Source organism: Muntiacus reevesi, chromosome 1 (genome assembly GCF_963930625.1).
Source record: "Muntiacus reevesi chromosome 1, mMunRee1.1, whole genome shotgun sequence".
Taxonomy (NCBI): Eukaryota; Metazoa; Chordata; class Mammalia; order Artiodactyla; family Cervidae; genus Muntiacus; species Muntiacus reevesi.
This window is the reverse complement of record NC_089249.1, coordinates 74,872,519-74,896,027: the sequence shown is the minus strand read 5'-3', so window position 1 is coordinate 74,896,027 and position 23,509 is coordinate 74,872,519. Positions and strand designations below refer to the sequence as shown.

Below are 23,509 nucleotides of genomic sequence, written 5' to 3'. Positions count from 1 at the left end.
CCTCTCTGACTGTTGTATTTTTCATAGAGCAGGAGAGGGGATGGCTGGGGAGGGGGAGAGAGGATGGCTGGGGAGGGGGAGAGAGCCTGAGGGAGGGTGGGAGAGCAAAGATGTGAAGGCAGAGAGAGGGAGGGTGGCAGGAGGAAGAGTGGAGTGTGGAGAGATTTAGTTCCATCTGAAAGCTGTCGGTGCGAATCAAAGGCTTCCCTTTGAACCAGCAGCGATCTGGAGTGGTGAGCATGGGGACTGCTCCGGCCCAGGGGGTTCATTACTGCTCGTTTGATAAATCCGGGGAGACAGGGCTTGGCCTCCGCAACCCCCATCTCCTGCAGCCCGGCTTCCTTGGCGGCTCCCGTGCTTGGCCCCACTCCCTCTCTGGTTCCCAGCTGGCCTGGCGGGCAAGGCTCCGGGAACATGACCACCAACGTCCATGTGCCAAGACGTGGGTGCAGAAAGGCGCCCATGCAGTGAACTTGAATGCAGAGGTGCAAGAGGGTGTGTGTGTTTGTGTGTGAGGGGCACCAGTGAACATATGTACTTATATGTACATGTGTGCACAAGAAGTACACAACTGTGTCTGAGAATCTGTCAGCATTTCCAGCCTCTCTACGGTAGATGTAGAGGTTACTTCCTAGTTTTCAGTCAAAAATGGGATTCAGGGACTTCCCTGGTGATCCAGCGGCTAAGACTCCGAGCTCCCAGTGCAGGGGGCCTGGGCTCGATCCCTCATCAGGGAACTAGATCTCACAAGCCGCAACTAAGACCCAGTGCAGACAAATAATTTTTTTTTTTAATGAGATTCAAGGACGTCTCCAGTGGTTCAGACTCCTCACCCCCAAGGCAGGGGGCACAGAGTTAGATTCTTGGTCAGGCAACCGAGATCTCACATGTCACATGGGGTGGCCAAAAAACAATTTTTTTTAAAGGGATGGGATCTCACTGTCTTCACCAGGCCTTTGTGGAAGCCTGGTCCTCAATCCCGGGAACAGCCAGTGGGAGCAAATGTGTTCACACAGAGGTAGGGACGGGTGGCCTCTTCTGTGCTCTGCAGAGGAGGGAGGTGGAGAGCCAGCTGGGCTGGACAGCAGTGTCTCCCCAGGAAGCTCAGGGTGGGGAAGGAGAGGTGGCGTGGTGCTGAGAGACAGGAGCGGGGGATGGAGAGGCCGCAGTTTGCACAGTGGCCAGAGTCTGAGCTGAGAGGCCCAGGAGATGGTGAGAGGCCAAAGGCAGCAGTGGCCAGGCTGGAGAGCTGGCATTCCAGGGGAGCCGGTGTCCTGGCCCCTCACTGGGCTTACTGGCCCAGACTCTTACCAGCTGTGTGCCTGGAAGGAAGTTGCTTATCTCTCTGAACCTTATGCCCTTTTAGGGATAATAATGGTACCTACCATATCAAGTTGTCTTGTGCATTGAGTAAACTAGTCTCAGTGAGGTACCTGGTACCGTGACTGGCCCTTCACCAGCAGGGGCTGTTGAGCCCCCGACTCCTGCTGCAGGGTGTTGGTGGCTTAACGGATGGCGTTTTGTGATTGACTGAAACCTCTAGGTGCTGTTAACGGGCCTGCCAGGCTTTGGACCCACTCTGCGTTCATGTAGGAACATTTACACCAAGCCTTCTCTGACGGATGGCGGCAGCACGTGGGGCAAAGCCTGAGTGGTTACAGAGTACAGGCCAGATCTGAGGAGGGGGCATTGCCCTTCCGGGAGGTAAACACAGTTCAGATGCAGGTCTGAGTGTAGAGGGGAGATCAGAATAGTACATGAGTGCAGAGGTCGGGGGCACCAGACTTTCTCTGGGGTGGTTGTGGTGGGTGGGGGGGTGGTGACAAGAGTCCCATACATTAAGGAAATGCCTCTTGGATATTCTTATGGCACAGCATGGTACCAAAAGCAGGGTGTGTGTGTGTGTTAGTCATTCAGTCTTGTCCAACTCTTTGCAATCCCACGGACTGTAGCCCACCAGACTCCTCTGTCCATGGAATTCTCCAGGCAAGAGTACTGGAGTAGGTTGCCACTCTTCTCCAGGGGATCTTCCTGACCCTGGGATTGAACCAGGGTCTGCCGCATTGCAGGAAGATTCTTTACCACCTGAACCACCAGGGAAGCCCCAGGGAGTATACTGCCTAAAAGTCCTGAATTCATCCTCATCTCTGCTGCTTTCTCATTTCCCTTTACTCTGACACGGAGACCATAACCACCACTCTGCCCTGGATTACAATATTACAATACCAGAAACAGTGTCTCTAAGGCGTGTGCAGTGGCGCCCAGCACACAGGCAGCATCCTCTAACTGGGAGTTAGCATTACTAAGGAACGTTGCTAGGTCTGAAGGCGCAAGAAAGGAAAATTCAAGCAACTCTGTTCTCCAGGGGCTCCCAGGAGAGTGGGAGAGGCAGAAACGCACACACATGAGTAACTTTTAATCCAAAGCAGGCTGTGATAAGTGCTAAAACGAGAAGCTCAAACAATGGGGAGGAAGAATAGGGGAGGAACCATCCCAAGATGAAGGCCAGAGGTGCTTTGAGCTATGGGGTAGGCTGGCGAGGCCCAGGGTTAACTCAGAAGGAAGGAGGGCTGGGGGGAAATCGGGGAGGAGCCCAGAGGCCTCTGTCCTATGGCACCCCTGCTTTGCTCTTCTCATTTCTCCCAAGGTCCCTCTGTGCTCCCCTTGCCCTCCCCACACTGTTTAGCTCTTCACCTGCCTGCAATCCCTGCCTGAGCCTCCTTGGAATCTCCTGTCCTAGTGACAATACTGGAGAGGGGGCACCTGGAGTCTGAGATGCCCCAGCCTCCTGGTTCCTGCCTAAAGGACGGAACCAATCTGGAGATGAGGCCCTGGCCCCCTGTGACCACACTCACCATCACCTCCCCGCCCTGCTGCCCTTGTCTTTCTCTGCGTCCTCAGCCTGCCTGCTCTCCTGCCTTGGCCTGGGTTTCTGTGGCTCCCTGGGTCTTTGTATCACTAGATCTTTGCTGGTGCTTGTCTCTCTGTGTCTCTGCCCTGGGCCCATGTCTTCTTTTTTCCTGGGCTCTTTCCAACCAAGATCTCCTCTTCCTCTTGCCTTCCCGCTTCTCCTCCCTTCTCCTTTCTCTCTCCCTCTTCTGGGTGGGTGTCTGTCTTTGTCTCTGCTTCCCGGCGTCACCGGCGCCCCTGCCAGGCTCCCTGTTGGCCTGTGAGTGTGAGCTCCCGTGCAGCAGCACACTTCTTCTCTGCCTGCCTTCACAGTGGCTGCTTGAGAGCTCACCAACATCTGCCAGTGGCTGAAGACAGGGAAGCAGCAGGCTGAAAGCAGACACACACGTGGGGCTTTGCACTTGCCCCAGACTGGAGCTGCCAGGCAGGAGAGGCTGCTTATTCGATGGCACTACTTTTGCTTCCGAGGCTGGTCTGTCGTCAGCCTTCTGTTTGTGTTCAGGCCCTTCTTGATTTCCCTCCCACCTGGCTCCCCATCCCACATCAAACCATTCCCCTGCATTTTTAGTATTTCCTGGAAGTAGCGTGTAGATGTGGGGATGGGGCTGACATTTCACCCCCACGCCCACTCCCAGTCCCCAGTGCAGACTCCGTCCTGTGTCACATATGTCCCAGCCGGTGGGAGACCCAGGCCGCCAGGACTTCCGAGGCACGTGTGTATTCTCTGATTTGCGTGCATGCTTGTGAGGCCGCTGGTACCAGTTCTTGGTGCGTTCTTGACATATACCCAGTACCTCCTTTTCGGTTGTAAAGTGACTTCTGCCCTTCCTCTTGTGCCTGTCTGATGCCTATATCTCTCTGCTCACTTTCTAGGCTTTTTTTCTCAGCAATCCCCATATCCCCTCTTCACTAACCCCCATCATTGCACCAGAACCTTCCAGAGTTCTGTTCCCCTCTGCTCCACATTCCCTGCTTCAGGGAGCCCCCCAGGCCTGCCCCCAGCACTCTTACTCCTCTGCCTGCAGGGGGAACCCTGTCCTCCCCTCCCACTCTGCCCTCCCTGCCTTTGCCACAGTCCGTGAGCCTGACCAGGAGAACGGGGCATCTGCCTCCTTCCCTGATGGGGTTGCGCAGGCAGCACTGTTTATTCAGGCATTTGCTCATTCTCACTCCATCAATCAATGGACTTATTCACAACACCTTTGTGTGCCTGGCAGTTGGGCCCTGTGCTGGGTGATGGGGCTGACGCTCTGAGTGACACAGTCCAGACGCAAGGAGTCCTCCCCAGGCAGGGAGGGGTGGGTAGTGCAGCGTGGACTCACCCACTAGCAGAGGTGGAAGTGAGTACAGAGGGCTCTGGGGCCAAGCGGGCAAGCGGGGAGGACTTCACAGGGGAGGTGATTATTTGAATTCTGTGGGAAGGGGAGGGAGCAGTGTTCTGCCCAGGAAAGGCCTGTATAAGGACCTGGAGACAAGGACAGAAGCCTGGAGTGTGCAAAGAAGAGTGACTGGTCCTTGGCCATGGCACGGCAGGCTTAGGGCTTCCTCCTAATCACGATCCAGGTCAGGACAACCCACGGGCATCTGGACTGTAGCTTAGATACTGTCTTGGCTGCAGAGGCTGTTTGGGGGTCAGCAAACGTTTCCTGTCCCTCGGGATCTACAGGACCTTTCCATTGAGTTAAATTCCTGAGACCCTTTGTTTCTCCTCCTCTCTGATCTCTCATGGGAGTCATTGCTTCCATCCCCCTGTCTCCAGACTAAATTGCTTCAACCAAGCCTACGCCAAGAGGGAACTGTATTTCAAAAACCCCAGAATGACAGATATCGTGTTTGTCATGTCACTGCTCAGGTTTCCATCCATCCCTCTGATCATCTAACTGCCCAGGATAAATAAGCTCATAGCTACCATTCAGAGAACACATGCCAGGGAATGTACCAGGCAAATCATCCACCTCTTCCCATTTAACTCTCCAGCAGTCCGAGGTAGGTGTCATCGTACCCCAGTTTACCAGTAAAGAGAATGAGGCTCAGAATAACTTGGCCACAGTCACACTGGTAGGAAGTGAGTGGCAGAGGTACTACTCAAACCTCAGTGTTTCCTAAACCTCTACTCTTCAGAGGGACTTTGCAGTCCTTGGCCCAGACTTGTCATGGTATAGGTGAGCACATGGAGGAGCCGGGAAGGGGCAGTGACAAGGCCAAGGTCACACCACTCCCTCTGGCGAGACGCCCACCCATCTCTGACTCACACCCCCAGGGCCTCTCGCCTCCATCTTGCTGCCTCCTTGACCTCCCAGTGGACAAGAAACCAGCTTCTCACTGTCCTCAGGAGACTTCAACAGGAGATCAGGGTGTCCAGGCCCCGTACAGGAAAGCTGTGACTATAAATTCCATCTCTGAGCTAGGGTGCACAGGCCACTCTACTTGCAAGCCCTTGACTTGGGCTCCGGGGGCCGTGGGAAGGAGAAACGTGAGTGTGGAGAATTTGCAGCCTGTAGCTGCACTAGAGAAATGCGCAATGATATGAATAAATTTGAATAATAATGAGGGCAATGCCTGAATTAATAATACCAGCTGCTCACCTGACCCACCTCTCCCCCAGGATCTCAGCACCTGCCACCCTAATCCCAGGAAATATGGGTGAGCCTTTTCCTTTCCCCTTAGAAGACATAGATGGGATGTCAGATCAGGAGAGTTGGGGAGCTGCTGTTTCTAACTTTCTGACATCCTGCAGACCCAAAAAACTGGGTTTACACACTTAACTAAGAGAGGCTACCTGGTCATAGTAAATCATATGCTGGCCATCAGTCCACCCTTGCTCTGCCCCTTTCTCACTTGGTCTCCTTGATATGCAACAACCAATGTGGATGTCAAATGTCCAGGGAGATTCAGAGAGAAGAGACAGCCTGGGCTTTGGCCTTGTGGAGAGGTTCCCATTCTAATGGAACAGGTAGTGCAAAGACTGCCACCTACAGCTGCCCTCTACCCCCAAACAAAAGCATGGACGCAGACTCTGAGAGCTTGGGAGAGGAAATTTCATGGATAGAGCTGTGACAGCAGGACCGAAAGGTAGGACAAGCTGTGTTTGCCCAGGGAACTAAAAGATCAACCCAGGAGGACTTCCTGGAAGAGGCGGGAAGGTGAGGCAGTTTTGGAAAGGTGAGAAATGGTGCTGGAGGAAGAAAAAAAAGAAGGAAGGGATGAGAAGATGAGAGTCCTGTTCCTGGTGAATAAGAGGGAGGTCTTGGAATGGGTGGGGGACCATTGTTTCGCTTGTTCATAGGAGTGATGGAGGATCAGAGAGATTTTGGAAAGCTGAGTTAGGAAAGAGTTGGACCTGGGGATTGTCGTCTCTAAAAGACTTGGAAGCTGGGGAGGGAAAGAACAGGGAGGAGTCCCCAGAGTTCCGGGGGAAAACTGATTTGGGTTACCGAGTGTGACAGATTGGGGACGCGCGTGGGAAGCCCCAGACCTCTCCCTGGGCTGTCCCGCAGCCCTTCCGTCTCCTGGGGCCCAGCGCTGGAAGCTGACAGTCACAGCACAGAGCCCAGGACTGCCCGCCACCGGGCCGACCAGCGGTGGCTGGAGTGGGTGGGTGGGAGCAGTGGGTGGCGGGGGCGAAGAAACCCGAAATCCAATTCCCTGCTCCATTTAGGCTCCACAATTAAAGGCAATTACTCTGCAGTTCTCTAATCAAATGCTCCCGGCCGAGCTGCCAGCCGGGCAGCCATGTGTAGCTCCGGCAGCCAGAGGGAGAGTGGAACAAAGTCACGTGGAACAAAGTCACATGGCCCTGTCAGCTCCCACGGGGCGGGAGGCTGGGCGTGTGCTGGTGTGTCCATCGTGTGTAAGCTCTCATGCCTCCAGGCCTCGGGGGCAACGGGGTGATCACAGGGGACCAGAGAAGTGTACAGGAAGTGGGTTCAGAGCTACTTTGCTTGGGATCCGCCACCAGCCACCCAGGAAGCATATTTATACACATACAGGGGGACGTGACTGCCCCACGGCACATGCCGTTGTGTGCTCGTTGGGTGCATCCAAGGGGGACTTGCCCCTGGCGTACACACGAGAGTCACCTTATACTGGCTCATGGACACACGTCCAAGCAGGGGAATGGCAGGACATTCGCCTCTCAGGGGTTGAGAGCAGCCGTGGCATCACCAGCGGCATGTGTTCTGCATTTGTCACCCAGTGACCTGGTGTGGGGACGGGCGAGCCCTGGTCCAGGTGGTTGAGGTGGAGCCCAGGATCTGAAGTGCTCAGGCTCAGGTTTGCGTCCTGCTCTGTCCTGAACGCGCCGGGAGCCCTTGGGAAAGTCTCTCCTCTCCTCAGGGTCCTCGCCTGAACAAGGAGAGGTTTGGACTAGCCTGGTCTCTGAGGCCTTTACATAACACTGCACCACTTGCTCTGCTTGCTGAGCGCCTCAGCTCCTGAAAGCCAGTCCCATGGGCCACGGAGGGAAGGAAGAATCAAGGGCAAGCACGTGGCTTCTTGGAGGGAAGGGTCTGGGGCTGACGTGGCGCGGGGACCAGAGGGTCTGCCGTCCTGGCCTGCGGCTCTCTCTCAATCTCTCTCGGGCCGCCGTGGGGTGGGGGCGGAAACTTGGGAGGCACAGCCTCCTGGTGCACCCCTCCTCACTCATCTCCTGACCCTGTGCCAACTTTGGCTTTGACAGGGACCCAGACCCGCTTCAGCCAGGAGCCAGCCGACCAGACCGTGGTGGCCGGACAGCGGGCTGTGCTCCCCTGCGTCCTGCTCAACTACTCGGGGATCGTGCAGTGGACCAAGGATGGGCTGGCGCTGGGCATGGGCCAGGGCCTCAAAGGTGAGCGGGGCCGCGCGGGCAGCCCAGCGCCCAGACGGCCCCATCGTGGCCTCCCTCCCCCTCCAACGAAGAGGACTGGACTCAGCATCCTTTCGTTCCCACCATGCTCCATCTCTGGGCTCTAGCCTCCCCTCTCCCACTTCCGTGTGAGTCGGTCTGTCTCCCTGTCCCGAGCTCTCTCTCTACTGCTGTCCAAACTCCGCAGCTCTGCCTTTCCTCCTGGGTTGCAGACTGTCTCACAGAGGGCCAACGGGAAGCCCAAGGAATCAAGGGAGACCGAAAGACCTTTACATAGGACAGCTTTAGACAGATGGCCACCGTTAGAGGAGCCGCAGGCAGCCGGGCCAAGCAGGAGGGGCTGGGAGGCTCCAGAGCCCCCTGCAAGGGCCGAGGGACGACACAGCAGCTTCTACGTCCTGCAAGTGTCTCCTGCCTGCTTGGCTTTGCTCCAGCCTCTCTCTCGCCCCCTGCCCAGGCCGTGTCTCTTCTGTTGCCACAAATTCATTTTCATTTCAGCCTAAGCACTTATTTATTCATTTAACCAGCACCATGGAGCCGCTTCGGAAACAAACATAATGTGCCAAGGTGGGGACAGGGGGAGCCGTCCTTTATTCCAGAGCAAGTAAAGATACGTCTGGAAAGGCCACCTGGCAGAGTGGATGGGGAGTCAGAACCCGTCTCTGCTGCCTTCCAGCTAGATGACCTCAGGAAAGCCACTTCACCTCTCTGGGCCTTCGTTTATCACTGTGTAAAATAGGCATGGTAGTTGCAGGTCTACCAGCTTCATAGAAGTGTTTGTAAGTTTTGAACCAGACGAGAGACTATGTGAAAACACACTGCTCGCTGTCAAGCAGTGTAATGGTAAAAGCATGGGAGGGATTGTGTATTTTTCTTCTTATTGTTATCCAGGGCTTCAGACTATTTGCTGCAGGTTCCGTGCGTTAGAGCAGGTAGGAGAAATTTGTCTGTATGGAGCAATCTCTATGAAGGAAGGAGAGAGGCTGGCGGATCTATTGATGATGGAAAGAGAAAGAAACTGGGAAGAGAGAGAGAGATCAATAGATATGGAGTGAGAAGAATCGATAGCCTCTGAATAGAGGGAGGCAGTGGGCAGTGGGAGGGAGCTGAGGGTAGGGACCATGAGAGCCGGGACAGAATGTTAGGGGTGGATGGCAGCCTGGAGGCAGGAGGGAGAAGGCTGGATCAGAGAAGCACAGAGGTGCACCTGCCACAGCCGCGTGAGGCTCCTGCAGGTGAGGGGCTCCTGGGGGAGCGGGCAGGACCCTGCTTCTCACATCCCTCCCTTGGTGAGTGAGGGCGAGACCTTTGCCCGCCTTGGGCTTCCCTCTGGCCCCAGTGAGCTCATGTCTGAGCTGCAATGGCCTATATTTCCTAGCGCCCACACACCCTCCCCTCTTCCTCTCCTTTTCTCCCTGCTGTCTGCCTTTTTTTTTTTTTTGCCTTTTCTTTCCTATTATTATGAGAGACATTTGTCTGCAAACAGCTTCGGAGATTTCATCTGCTCCTGCTCAGCTCCCCCTTCTGCTCTCCCCCATCTTGCTCTGCTTTGTGGCTCCCCGCCTCAGCGGAGGAGACTGTGACATCACAGTGCCTGCATGGGGACCTCATCCGCGTCGAGGGCCCCCTGGGTCCAAGGAGAGGGTGGAGGGAGGGGTGCTGGCTCCCAGTGGGACCCCTGGGCCCTGATGTGGGGAGAGGATGTGCCCTTGTGGGCAGGGCGGTCCAGGCGAGCCCCAGGTTGGGACTGGGCTCACCTGGGCTAGCCCTTTCTCTTCCTGCAGCCTGGCCACGGTACCGCGTCGTGGGCTCTGCGGAGGCCGGGCAGTACAACCTGGAAATCACAGACGCCGAGCTTTCTGACGATGCCTCTTACGAGTGCCAGGCCACGGAGGCTGCCCTGCGCTCCCGGCGAGCGAAACTCACCGTGCTCAGTAATAACCCCCAACATCCCGCATGCACGCCCACCCCACCCTCACCGCCCCGCCACCTCCTCCTGTCTCTTTCTCTTGGTGTCCTGGCTGTCCCCTGCCTCCCCGAGGTCCTCTTGCATTTCCCAGCTTCTGTCTCTGATCCTGGCCTCAGGTCCTATCCCCACTATCTCCCTCGCTTTCCCTCCCCCAATCCTTTAAACTCCTTCCAAAGCCAAGTTCAGATAGAAGAGAAAAAAATGGGCACGTGGGCACCCATTCTCTGGCATCCTCACTGCCCTGCCCGTGCCCAGGCTCCGCCTTCAGGACATAAACTGTCCCCGCCAGAGTGGGGGCCTGGCGGGGCAATGGAGAGCCTCTCCTGGCAGAGGGCTTGTTGGAAGCCTTTCCCTTCCGCTCGCTCACAGCTGCCCCAGAAACGGCTCCTCTTTCCCCTCCGCTCAGCCCCTCTCCCCTTCTCTCTGTTCCCACCTCAGCACTCACCCCACCTTCTCCACTTCACCTCCTGGCCTTCTCAGGGAACAGGGGGGCAGATTTGGAGGGATCGGGCCTTGAGGGCTGAGAAACGTCGAGGGGGTGGGGCAGGGGTCCTGGCTTCGTCTGCAGGAGCTGCAGCCGGAGGAGGACTTGTCTCTGAAGAAGCCCTGCTGGCTGCCGCCCACAGGGCACAGAGCAGATGTCCCTCTATGGTAACACCCGGGGCCATTTGCATAATGAGGGGATCCTCTCCTGCGTGCAGGCAGGACCCAGCACCGGAATGAGGCCAGTTCTAACACGCCCTTGCCCCCCACCCCTTCCCTGGCAGCACCTCCAGCTCCATCCGTCTTTCTGTCTCCCTCAAGCTCTGGTGCTCTGCTTGGGCCTCTGCTCCCCTGTCGCCGCCTTGGCTCTGTCCGCCTGTGACCCTCTTCCTTCCCCTTTATCATATGCTCCTTCCCTTTCTCTTGCTGCTCCCATCTGATCTGTCCTGCCCCCTCTCTTTTCTCTCCCCAACCCCGAAATCGTTGAAGTGTGCGGGATGCCCCCAGGAGGGATGGGAGGAAGGAGCGGGGAGCTGAGCTAAGTGAGTCTGGACACAAGGAGGATTCTTACCTGGGGGAGAAGGGTGAGGATGTGACAAGCCATCTGGGCGTGGCGGGGCAGGGCCTGGACCATTTTGGCCCCGTGACCCTGAAGAGGTCATGACCTCTGGTCATCTGTTTTCTCATCAGTAACATGGCATAATGATGCCGGCCTTTTCTTAGCAACTGCTGCTTTGCTGCTCCCTGAGTGGGGAGTTGTAAACTGTGAAGGTCTGGGCAGATGTGAGGTGTCAGAATAAGTGAGCACCAGAGGGACCCGGCAGTCTGTTTCTCTGGATGTAAAGGCCCTGAAGGACTAGGACTCCAGGCTGGTAGATGACTCACTTTTCCTCTCTGGTGAAGACACATGGGGAGAATTAGCATGGAGCAGGATGGAGGTTAGGGGGCAGGAGTTAGCTGATCACCAGTGGTAGGCATGGAGTGCTAAGGCATCAACTTCCCCTCCTCACTGGAGAGTGTATGAGCCCCCATGCTGGACCAGGCATTCCAAGGGAACATGAGATACTTAGGAGACCTTATCTCTTCTTTTTTCCTAACTGTCTCAGCTTAAGTCCTGGAAGGTGCTACTTCCAGACTGGAGACTGCCATTTGAATGAGGGGGTCCTGAAACTGTTCCTTCCCCCTCCTGCCCCAGCATAGAGATGGAGAAATAGAGAAAGACGGATAAAGGCCAGCCAAGACCCTAGATATAACAGGAACTTAGTAATGACATCCTGCAACTTGGTTCAATCAAGGAAGGCTTCCTGGCAGAGGAGAATATCAATGGGAACCCTTGGTAGAGAAGTATCTTGTTTAAAAAGCTTTCAAGTCAATGAGGGAGGTCTACATGAGCAGGGAGCTGACTGGCTTATTTGGAGGGTGTTGAGGATGTGGACCTCTGTAGCCTATTTGGGTGTTTCAGGTGGATGAGGGGAACAGGAGGAGGCCCCAAGAGTAAGCGGGATGGAAGATGAATCCGTCTACTCCTTTCCCCTCACTCTGTCCCCTCCTCGTCTCTCTGGAGCTCTCACACCCCCTGCCTCATGCAGCCACGCAGGGGCAGTGAGAAGGCAGGACAGTTTGTGCACCCTCCTCTGCTCACCTGCCTGTACACAGCTTTTGTTCATTCGAGGCTCAGAGTCTGGGCAGGGCCGAGTGGAGAGTGTGCTGTGTTCAGGGTGTGGAATCGGCCTCCCTGCACATGGTCAGCCTCATCACCTCCCCTCTCTTGCAGCTATACCCCTCGGTGGTCTACCCTCGACCCCAGACCAGCCCAGGCCACAGAATGGCCTTGCAGAACTCTGAGAAGCTGCCTCCCACTACCTCGCAGACAGACACAGACATAATATAGATCTACAGACCCACGGCTCTGTCATTATTCACAGCAATAACCTCGAGTGCAGTGGTGATGAGCATAGCTCTGGGTCAGCAGGCCTAGTCCTCGTCCCAACCCTGCCGTTGAGCTCAGCCTCCTGCCTCTGAGCACACTGGCCTGGCCTGTCTGAGCCTCAGTGCCTTGTCTGTAAATGGGGGGTGGGGGGCAGTCAGTGGTATTTACCACGAAAGGATTAATGAAATATACTCTGTGGTGAGGATGAAATGAAATCCTATGCACGAGGCGCTTGAGCTGACACCTGGTGAGCGGTCAGTGAGTGGTGGAGATGCTCTGATCATGTTACAGCTTTCAGTCGGTTTCACACCCTTGATCTCCTTTCATTCTCCCAGTAGGAACTCTGGGGAACAGATGGCAATGTGCTTTTTGAAATTTTACAAACAAGGAAACTGAGGCCTCAGACACGTAAATATTGATATACAAATTTAAGTTTCAAATCCTAAAAATGTGCTTATAAACACACTCATAGGGACGTCCCTGGTGGTTCAGTGGTTAAGACTCCAAACTCCCAATGCAGAGGGCCTGGGTCCTATCCCTGGTCAGGGAACTAGATCCTGCATGCCACAGCTAAGACCTGACTCGCTAGAAAAGACTGAAGGCAGAAGGAGAAGGGGGTGACAGGATCAGATAGCTGAATGGCATCACCAAGTCAATGGACAGGAATCTGAGCAAACTCCGGGAGATAGTGAAGGACAGGGGAGCTTGGTGTGCTGCAATCCATGGGGCCACAAAGAGTTGGACATGACAGAGACTGAACAACAACAGCCGGATGAAAAAAAAAGAACCACCGGGACACATGCCGTCCAACCAAGCTTAGCAGACACCTCAACGGCCATATTTGCTTCTCCCCAGGTACTAAGGTGGGCTAGTGACAAAGGCAGCAGGTGGGCGGTCTTTCCCTAAGTAAAGGGTGAGGACCAATCTTACAAGGGAAGGGAAAGCTGATGGGAGAAGAAGCTTCCCCCTCTTCTGCCCAACTAGGACTGTCCTCCTGGGGTATGATAGCGCTGCGTGACCTCAGAGGGGCCCCACACAGACCAAGACAGCCTGAGTGGCAGCTCCATATTTCTGCACCTTTCTCTCCTTCCCACCCCGTGTGCCAATCTGCATCTATCTGGCCCTGGAACCATGTGCACTAGCGGGCAAAGAGGAGGATCCCGGGATGCAGCAAGCAGATCACGGGCCAGCCAGGAGCTGGAGACACTGATGGCTCTTGTCGGAGCACTAACGTAAACACAGTGCGCGTGTCGCACGTGACGGCCCCTCTTCCGCCCTCATCTAGCCTGCACGAGGACCCTGCAAATGGGCATCATATGCCCCTGTTGAAGAAACTGACTTGGCAGCCTCACCCGAGGTCACTTGACAGATGAATACAGGAGCCGGGACTTGAAACCAGGGCAGCCTGCTTCTATATCCTATGCTGGCCCCACCCTCCCACTCTTCATGCACCAGCTGAGCAAAATGCTGGGATGGGCTGCGAGAGGTTCCTCTACCCGGAAACCCTGAAAATGGAGGCCGTCATCTCATAAACTCCAGGACAGCCCTGCCTGCCCACGCCTGGCCCCGTGGGCGTCCCAGGGTCTTCTCTCAAGGGCTCCCTTGGAAAGCCCCTTCTGCATTTCTCTGGTCTTCCCAGCAAAAAAGCAAATGATACCCTTTCACATTGCTGGCTGATGAACATGAGGTAGACCAAATATCAAAATTATAATCAAAACCCTTCCGTCTTTATCTCATCAACCACTTATTTTGCTAATAGCCCCAAGGATGAGTTAACCAGCCTCTGCACTAGATCTTAGGGCTTTAAGAGAAAAAAACAGCAGCCCCTGCTCCCAGGGAACTTGCAGCCTGGTTCACCTGAGTGTTTCAGAGCCTGTGGGTATAGGACAGGGAACTATTTCCTATTAATATTTCAGACATCTGACTGATTCGATTCCTTAAGCATTTAGCCAGAACCTGCTTTGGTCATGTTCTAGGCACCGGAGACTATATAAATATTAATGTGATGGAGTTCCTGCTTTTCCAGGGATAATGGTTTTGTTGGGGAGGGGACATGGATAACCCTCATAAGTAACCCAAAGACAAGCTACTGATAGATGGTGCTCGGAGCTTCGAGTGACTGGCTGGGACACACAGAGGCGGCGGTTGAGGGGGATGTGGCATGGAAGGCCGGTGCAGCAGCTGGGATGTGAACAGGATGGACAGCAGCTCAAGAGAAGCTGTGAGGGAAGGGAGCAGAAACGAGAGGAGGTGGGGAAGTGCAGGACTTGACCTGAGCAACACTGGTCACAGGTCGAGAGGCTTGCAGCTTGTGCCCGTGGCAGCTGGTAGACAGAGAAGGTGGTTGAACAGGGAAGTGGTGCAGACTTGGCTGATCTGTAGAGAAGGTAACCTGCCAGCCATGATGGATGGGTCGAGGCCAGCAGGGGCTGGAGGCAAGGAGTCCATTTGGGAGGTTGCTGTGATAGACCCACTCATCCAGCTGCTCCAGGGCGGAGGAGCAGACAGGAGGGAATGGATATAACAAGCTACGATGGAGGTAGCCACCTTTCTGTGCCAGGTCCCCCAGACCACAGGAGCAGCAGATTCAGTGATCTTAAGTTAGGGGGTAAGGATGGCACTGCCCCAGCAAAGGGTGGACATGCGGTAGGAGAGATGCCTCCAGGGGCAGGGGCTTCGGTCATCAGGGCACTCTTGGCTACATCCTGGACTGACTCTGCTCTGTTCTTCCCCACAGTCCCCCCAGAGGACACCAGGATTGATGGCGGTCCTGTGATCCTGCTGCAGGCAGGCACCCCCCACAACCTCACATGCCGCGCCTTCAACGCCAAGCCTGCCGCCACCATCATCTGGTTCCGGGATGGGACGCAGCAGGAGGGTGCTGTAGCCAGCACGGTGAGACCCTGCTGCCCCCAAGCTCGAAGGCCACCCTCTAGGCCACCTTTCCTTTCCCACAGGGATCTGACCACAGACGGGGGGACCCAGATGTGGAAAGGGGCCTTAGAAGTCATGTGGTCCAATCCTCTCATTAAATAGTTGGGCAAATTGAGGTCCAGATGAGAATTCTCAGTAGTTAACAGAGAGTGAGAATAATGAGAACAGCTACATTCATTAAGCACCTACAGTATAGCAGGCACCGTGCATGCTAAGCTCTATGGACAGTCTCTCTTAATCCTCACGGGAGTTTCATAAATTAGCTGTCACTTCCAACTCAAAAAGAGTGAACTGATGTTTAGAGAGGTTGAGTGACTTGCCCAGGGTCACACACAGCTGACATGCAGCAGAGCTGGGGTTTATACCTGGATCAGAATGTAGTCTCTTGCTACCGAGCCTCTCAACTTTCTTCCCCCAGCCTCTAGCTGGTGCATGTTCCCAGTCGGCACAACTAAGAGCTTGGGTAAGCAGAGATTATGTGGACATTTTATAGATGAGTACCCTATTGCCAGGAGAAGGCACTGGCAACCCACTCCAGTAATCTTGCCCGGAAAATCCCATGGGCAGAGGAGCCTGGTGGGCTGCAGTCCATGGGGTTGCGAAGAGTCGGACACGACTGAGCGACTGCACTTTCACTTTTCACTTTCATGCATTGAAGAAGGAAATGACAACCCACTCCAGCACTCTTGCCTGGAGAATCCCAGGGATGGCGGAGCCTGGTGGGCTGCCATCTGTGGGGTCACAGAGAGTCGGACACGACTGAAGCGACTTAGCAGCAGCAGCAGCAACCTATTGCTAAGAAGGACATCAAATGACTTGCCCAGGATCACATGGCATTGTTGAGGTGGAGCTGGAGTTAGAATCCAGGTGTCCTATTTGGAGCTCCTCTTGCCAGCTGTGGACAGGCACAGGTGTACCCAGCCCCTTGCTAGATGCTGCAGGAGACACTTCTCACTGAGGGGAGAGACCTTTCACCTGTGTGCACTGGAGTATGGCCCCAGGGAATGCCTGGGTCTGTTCTGTCCTCGACACTCTGTGTCACCTTGGACAATTCACATCTCTCTGGCCTTCATTTCACCATTTGACAAACAGTCTGACTTCGGTGGTGCTTAACTTTCTCACCACCGAGAACCCTGTCAGTTTTCCCCTCTGTGGTTACGTGTTTTGAAATATTTTGGCAACCAAACAAGCCGACTGGTCAATGGCCATTTGTCATCTACTGCCCCTTCCTTTTTTTTATATTTATTGAAGACGATGGAGCTCTGAAGCAGCAGGAGGAAGCCAGTGTTACTGCACTGGACTGGTGCTGCTCCAGCACCGCATCAGGCCTAGTAAGATGCTTGTACTGCTGTTAAACCGTGGGCCCCCACTTGGCCTAATACTATGGTTTCCCCTAGGCAGTGTGCAAACAGCCTTGGAAAACAGCCCAAGGGTGCTGTGATCATGTCTGGTTGGGTACCATTGTGAGACTTTGAACCAGTGACTCCCTTCCCTGCCCTCAAAGAGTTTATGGTCTAGCAGGAGAGGCCCAGCCCTGAGACACAGGCACGCTGCCTAAGCGGCAAGGCGATGTGACCAGGGCAGTGTGGAGGACAGACTGCCTGTGAGGGCCACAGGTTCAATCTGCGAGAGTCCTGAGAGCTGGGATGAGCAAAGGAAGACTTTCCAGAGAAGGACGGGCTTGGGTTGGACTCGGGGAATTCCAGGAACGAGACTTAAAAGGATGGAGAAAACTACAACACAGAGTGAACTCTAATGTAAACTATGGCCTCCGTTAGTAATAGGGTATCAATGTTGGTGCATCACTTGTCTTATGTATCAGGTGTAACATGGATCACACTAGTGCACCCTGTTAACAATAGAGGGAACTGGGGCTGGGGAGGAGGATATAGGGAACTCTCTGTATTTTCTATTCAATTTTTCTGTGCAATTAAATCTTCTCTTAAAAAATAAAGTCTATTAGTTTAAAAACAAACCTAAACCTGGGGAGGAGGTAGGGGCTAGGGGAAGGGCAGAGCTTCAGGATAATGCCCCTCCAGCAAGCCTAGCTCTGTGTGGATCACCCCAAGAGCAGAGGAAGGGGCTTTCAGCTTGACCGTGTCTCCCACCCTTATTCCCCACTTCACCCTCCCACCCCAGGAACTACTGAAGGATGGGAAGAGGGAGACCACCATCAGCCAGCTGCTCATCAACCCTACAGACCTGGACATTGGGCGTGTCTTCACCTGCCGCAGCGTGAACGAGGCCATCCCGAGTGGCAAGGAGACGTCCATTGAGCTCGATGTGCACCGTGAGCAGGGTCCTGGGGGGAGGTGGGGGGTGGACAACATCTACCCTGGGGGGCATCACCCCTTGGGAAGCACAGAAGAATCCCCCGGGGCCCCGGGACAGATGCTCCGTTTCTTTGTCCTTTTGGATTCCCTGCTTTGAACCGTAGGCTTTGAGAGCTGGCACAAGAGGCATCAGCTGTGAGCCAGGCAGTTCCCGGGTTTAAACCGTGTGACTTTGGGCAATGACGTAATCTCTCTGAGCCGTAGTTTCTAATTCTGAATATGTGCAGAAAATAAAATGCAGGCCTACAGCTCCTTATCGGAAATTCCAAACCAAAAGTGATTGGGTGGCAAAACCTGAACGGAAGCTCTTTGTAGTCTTTTATTTAATAACTCAACTGGAATAGCTGTACATTTCACTGCAGATATATTAATGCATGTTTCTATGGGATGTTGCCCAGATTCTGCTGGGGGTCTTGCACAGTAAATGGTCTGTGGTCACCATAACCTTTGTAACATTTGAAAAATTCCAAATTCTGAAACACATCTAATGCTGGGGGTTTCAGATAAGGGATTGTGATGGCCTGTACCTGCTTCTCAGGGCTGTGAACGTTAAGTGAGATATAGTATACGAGCATCTCACATGGAGTATGCTACTGGGTAAGTGCTCAATAAATCCCCACTGCCCAGGGAAGGGTGCAAGTGTGGGCAGCAACTGGAGAGGTGCCCCACCCCCATCCCGGCTAGTGAGCCTGGCGAACCCACACTGACGCCTAGTGGTCACGGCTGGTCACTACATGGTCTGCCTAATTTGTCCCTTTGGTATCATCGTTGGTCCTCACCCTAGCCGGCCCCTAGAGGTTCCTGGAATAAAGGTGAGGAAAGCTTATTTACTGGAGCTGGTACACTGCAAACTCAAATTCCCAGGTCACCACACGGGTGAGGTCTCAGTGTATATGCTAGAGAGAGAAAAAGAAATGTGAGGGACAGAAAAGGCCCTGACCTGCCGTCCTCTGCCTTGCAGACCCCCCTACAGTGACCCTGTCTATTGAGCCCCAGACGGTGCAGGAGGGCGAGCGCGTCGTCTTTACCTGTCAGGCCACGGCCAACCCGGAGATCCTGGGCTACAGGTGGGAGGGGAGGGGCGGGGGCGGGCACACCCGGGGGAGGGATACTGGGAGGCCCTTGAGATCCGGAGCTGGGGTGGGGAGGGTGGTGCTGGGGAGGACAGGCCACGGGATGTCCCGGAGAGGGCTCCAAGGCCTACCCCTGCTCTGTGCTGCCTCCTCCAGGTGGGCCAAGGGGGGCTTCCTGATTGAAGATGCCCATGAGAGTCGCTATGAAACAAATGTCGATTATTCCTTCTTCACCGAGCCCGTGTCCTGTGAGGTTCACAACAAAGTGGGGAGCACCAATGTCAGCACGTTGGTCAATGTCCACTGTGAGTAGCTGCAGGGGCCGAGGGCTTTAGCGGACCCGGAGTGGGCTGGGGGAGGCTCTGTGGGGCGGAGGAGACATGAGAGGAGAGGGGGCAAGGCAGGAGGAAGACCGGAATTGCCACCCCCACCCCCGGCCCCGATGAGATCAGGACCCTGATGATCTGTTTGTCCGTTTCTACCCCAGTTGCCCCTCGGATTGTGGTTGACCCTAAACCCACGACCACAGACATTGGCTCTGATGTGACCCTCACCTGTGTCTGGGTTGGGAATCCCCCCCTCACCCTCACCTGGACCAAAAAGGACTCAAACATGGTAAGAAGCTCTCCGCCTCTCCTGGACACTGGGTGGTAGGAGCCTGGCCTCAGGTTGGGAAGGCGGGGGGCAGGGGCACAGCACTCTTTTTCAAGTTGAACCTGGGATAGTTCCAAGTTCTCTGGATTTGGAAGAGAAGGACGGTGCTGGCAGTAACCCCCACCCCTCCTTGGCAGACAGCTGGCTGCTTCAGTGGCAGTGAGAGGGACAGTGACCTGTGGGTGGGAGGGGGAAGGGGGCCGGAGTGGAGCCACTGCTGTGGCGAGAGACCTGCGCAGCGAATGCTGCGTAGCAGGGTGGGGTGGCCGGGGTGGTGCACCAGAGGGGAGAAGGCTGAATTCTACAGCTCTGCGGAGACCGATAGGGGACAGTTTGGGCCAAAGTTGCAGAAAGAGGGATTTTAGAGTGAAACTTCCTCATTTGGCAAGAGAAGCACTAGGAGAGGCCACCAGCAGTGGCTGCGTCCTCTTTTAAAAATCACGGCAGCTTCACCTGCCCTCATGCGCCTCTACCCAGGTCTGCCCACTCTTACAGAGATGCTGTGTCTAAATGCTAACCCGTTTAGAATCAAGGGATGGACCAGATAGACTTGGGACTCTGCTTCCCTTCTGGGAATTCACTTGTGGCCCTTCCTGCTTTCTTTCCAATGCCTCCAATGCGGGGGCCCACACGGATCTAGGGGCCCAGGCCTCCTGGCTCCCCACCCGAGGCTGCTCTCTCTGCCCAGGTCCTGAGTAACAGCAACCAGCTGCTGCTGAAGTCGGTGACCCAGGCCGATGCCGGCACTTACACCTGCCGGGCCATTGTGCCTCGGATCGGAGTGGCTGAGCGGGAGGTGCCGCTTTACGTGAACGGTGAGGGGCCTGACGAAGGCAGTGGTGGGGGGGTGCTGGGGGCGGGCTGCTGGAGGTTCCAGCTGGCCCTGGCCCTGTCCTCTTGCTTGCAGGGCCCCCCATCATCTCCAGCGAGGCCGTGCAGTACGCCGTCAGGGGCGATGGTGGCAAGGTGGAGTGTTTCATCGGGAGTACGCCACCCCCAGACCGCATTGTGAGTGGGCCAGGCCTCGGGCTAGCCTCGCCTCGGTCTCCCCTCCCGCTCTCCCCAGGCCCTTTCTAGGCCCTGTGCTTCTCATCCTCTGACTCTCTTCCTCCCCTTGCTCACATGCCACCTCCTCTCTTCCTTGTTGGGTGACCCTGAGCCAGTTACTTGGTCTTTGGAACCTCAGTTTCCTCATCCATAAAATGGGAGCAGTGGTCCCTACCGAACAGGGCTGCTGTTGCCTTTCACAACAGGTGTGAAAGGCCTGGTGAAGTCTTCTTGGATGCGCTGCTCGCTCCCCTGGGCTTTCCCTCCTGCTCTGTCCTCTCCCTCATCTCCTCCTCCTTCCTCAGCCTCCCCATCTCTTCCTTGCCCCCTCCCCTGCCCTCTACCCCAGCCCTGCCCCATCAGTTCCATCCCACCCAGCCGTCCACTCCCCTCCCTTCTCCTGCCTTCCTCCTCCTACCAGCACCGCGCCCGCCGCTCTCCACCCCTCCCTCTCCCCCACACCACGAGCCATTAATTCCTTCCGTGACCATTAACCGTCAAACCCCTCATCACATTTAATGACCATTTGGCTAACTCCAGGGCTGCCCAGGGACACTTCATTACCACGGCCGCCTGGGCAGCGGGCGGCTCGGCTCCCGGGGGGCCTCGCTTTCAGAGCGAGGAGGACTGATCCCTGGAAAAGAGCCAGTTGTCGGCGGCTCCCTCTCCCTGGGGCTCCACTCTGAGGGAGGGGACACAGTGGAGGGGGCAGGCCCAAGCCTGGGGGACGGGGGATGGAGGAGCCCGGGAGAGGCCCACTCATTTATAAGGGTCTGTGGATGGGTCTCCAGAGCCGCTGGGTAGGTTCATGCGGGGCTGGCTGTGCGGTGGTGAAAGGCAAGGCCGAAGTTACGTTTAGTTAGAGTCTCAGACTATCAGAGCTGGAGGGAAGCTGGAGCATCATCTACTCTAGCCTGGTCCTCTCCTTTTATAGGCGAGGAGGCTGAGGCCCAGAGACGGAAGGGGGCGGCCACCCAGGGCCCAAAGGGAGGACCAGGCCGAGAGCCCAGGCTTCTTGGCTGTCCGGCCAGGACTTGTTGGTCATTGGATCAGCTGGGATTGTTTACAAAAATATCGATTCCCAATAAGAGAGGCCTCAGTTCTAACTTGGAAATGATGTGTCTTTGGGACACTGGTCTACCATCTTCCAGGTCTGCTGGCATTCCGAATCAAATTGCTCCCCCTTGCCTCAACAACCACCACCACCAAATAGAGAGATTCCTGGGCCTGTGCCCTAGAGAGTCATATTTAGGAGCTAAGCCCCAGCAGTCCTCACATTCAAGAGTGTCCCTACACTTATCTGAATGGTCACTGCATGTGTCTCGAGCACGTTTGGGAGCCGCTGCTCCTCCTAGACTGGAGGTTTGATGCCAGGATTGGAGGCAGCAGGTGTGGCTTGGACTTGTTGTAGGGTGAGTGTGGGTCTGGGCTGGAGGGCACACGGGGTGAGAATAGGAGTCTGCCTTGTGGTGGGTCAGGTGTTTCCACCACCTGCCTCTTCCTCATCCCACCTGCCCTCCCCACCCCAGGCCTGGGCATGGAAGGAGAACTTCCTGGAGGTGGGGACCCTGGAACGCTACACGGTGGAGAGGACCAACTCGGGCAGTGGGGTCCTGTCCACGCTCACCATCAACAACGTCATGGAGGCCGACTTTCAGACCCACTACAACTGCACCGCCTGGAACAGCTTCGGGCCGGGCACAGCCATCATCCAGCTGGAAGAGCGAGGTAGCCGCGGCGCTGGCCGTGTCGCCAGGGCACAGGGCAGCCTGGGGACTCCGCTCCCTCTTCTCTCCAGGGGCATGGCTCAGAGGCACTGCTCTCTCCCGGGCCTGCCCACCCCAGCCTGGTCTCGGTGCTCAGCTGGGAAACCACTCACTGTTTTAAACATTCATTGAGCATTTGCTATGTGCCCGGCCCCGCACTAGGAACCGCAGGGACAGATGTAAATGAACATCGTCCTTGCCATCCAGGAACCTTCAGTTTAGTGGAGGACCTAGAGAGTGGCAGGAAATGACTTCAGATGCAGAAAAATGAAATGATCTGTAAAGGCACTAACACGCCATACTTCACTGGATTGGTATGAGGATTAAATGAGAGGATATTCATGGAGTACTTGGAATAGAATAGGAAACTTTGGTTCCCCCACCTCTTCCCAGGAGGTGCTAGTGGTAAAGAATCTGCCTGCCAATGCAGGAGATGCAGGTTTGATCCTTGCATTGGGCAGATCTCCTGGAGAAAGAAATGGCAACCCACTCCAGTATTCTTGCCTGGAAAATTCCACGGACAGAAGAACCTGGCAGGCTACAGCCCATGGGGTTGCAAGAGTCAGACATGACTGAGTGCACACACATACACACACACACACACACACACCTTTTCATAAATCCTTAGTCTGATAGGAGACACATATTCTCTCCCTTAAGGCATTTCTAGCCTGATAAAAGAGACATAATGCTTTTGAGTTTCTTGGAAGCTCCCAACTCTGATGAGGAAAAGAGTTTTTTTTTTAAAGTAAGAACTAGCTATTTGATGTGGGAGATGGGGAGAAATAACTGGGGGGGAGGCGGGGCGGGTGAGGAGGTCTGTCTTAGCTAAGGGCACCAGCAAGAGCAAGGAGTTGGTGGGAAAGAACAAGGAGACAGAGTAAGGAGGACTCTGCAGGAAACACTTCTGAAAGGGAAGAGCCCTACATGGATCTGATCCATCCAGGACAGACAGGAAGGGAGAGAAAACTGGAGGCAGGATTCCTGGGTCCTTCTCCTCTCCAAGGAGCAGGGGGATCCAACCAGCACTGCCTGAGCCCTGGGAGGACAGGTGCAGATGGAGCAGTCACAATGGTGTGGATGAGGAAGGCAGTGGGACAGGTGGACCCATAGGTGCCAGTGGGAAAGTTTGGGGACAGCCAACCTCAGATAAGACCCCAGCCCAGGAAGGAGAGACAAGTCTCCCAGGCAGGTGGGCTGCAAGAGAGGGACAGACAGACCACCACGGCCAGGGACAAGTCGATCCCAGCTCTGATGAAGTGAAGGTCTAAATCCAGACACAGTGCAGACCTCCTCTCAAATCCCACCTCAGCTGAAACGTACCCCTGTGCAAAGTACAGGGGGCCTGGAGCTCGGCTGCTCTGAGCTTCAGCCATCACTCTGATCTCATCCTCACCCTCCTCCTTTCCTTCCCCCATCTGAAGAGGTGTTACCCGTGGGCATCATCGCCGGGGCCACCATTGGTGCAGGCATCCTGCTCATCTTCTTCTTCATCGCCTTGGTGTTCTTCCTCTACCGGCGCCGCAAAGGCAGTGAGTATGGGTCCTGCTGGGGCCACGGCCCT

General features: G+C 55.3%; 1 protein-coding gene across 2 annotated transcripts in view; it reads left to right on the top strand.

Annotated features, from left to right (window-relative positions):
• Nucleotides 1-23,509, top strand: part of KIRREL1 (kirre like nephrin family adhesion molecule 1) — a 104,143-nt gene that overhangs the window by 73,936 nt on the left and 6,698 nt on the right. The window contains exons 2-12 of one of the 2 annotated variants that reach the window (XM_065901592.1): nt 7,589-7,738; nt 9,541-9,690; nt 14,876-15,033; nt 17,212-17,362; nt 18,367-18,472; nt 18,635-18,783; nt 18,966-19,093; nt 19,821-19,947; nt 20,040-20,140; nt 21,709-21,907; nt 23,370-23,477. In XM_065901592.1, the coding sequence (XP_065757664.1) occupies nt 7,589-7,738; nt 9,541-9,690; nt 14,876-15,033; nt 17,212-17,362; nt 18,367-18,472; nt 18,635-18,783; nt 18,966-19,093; nt 19,821-19,947; nt 20,040-20,140; nt 21,709-21,907; nt 23,370-23,477 (1,527 nt within the window). Of the gene's footprint in view, nt 1-7,588; nt 7,739-9,540; nt 9,691-14,875; nt 15,034-17,211; nt 17,363-18,366; nt 18,473-18,634; nt 18,784-18,965; nt 19,094-19,772; nt 19,948-20,039; nt 20,141-21,708; nt 21,908-23,369; nt 23,478-23,509 lie in introns of both variants that reach the window. The other variant, XM_065901591.1, reaches the window with a different exon arrangement.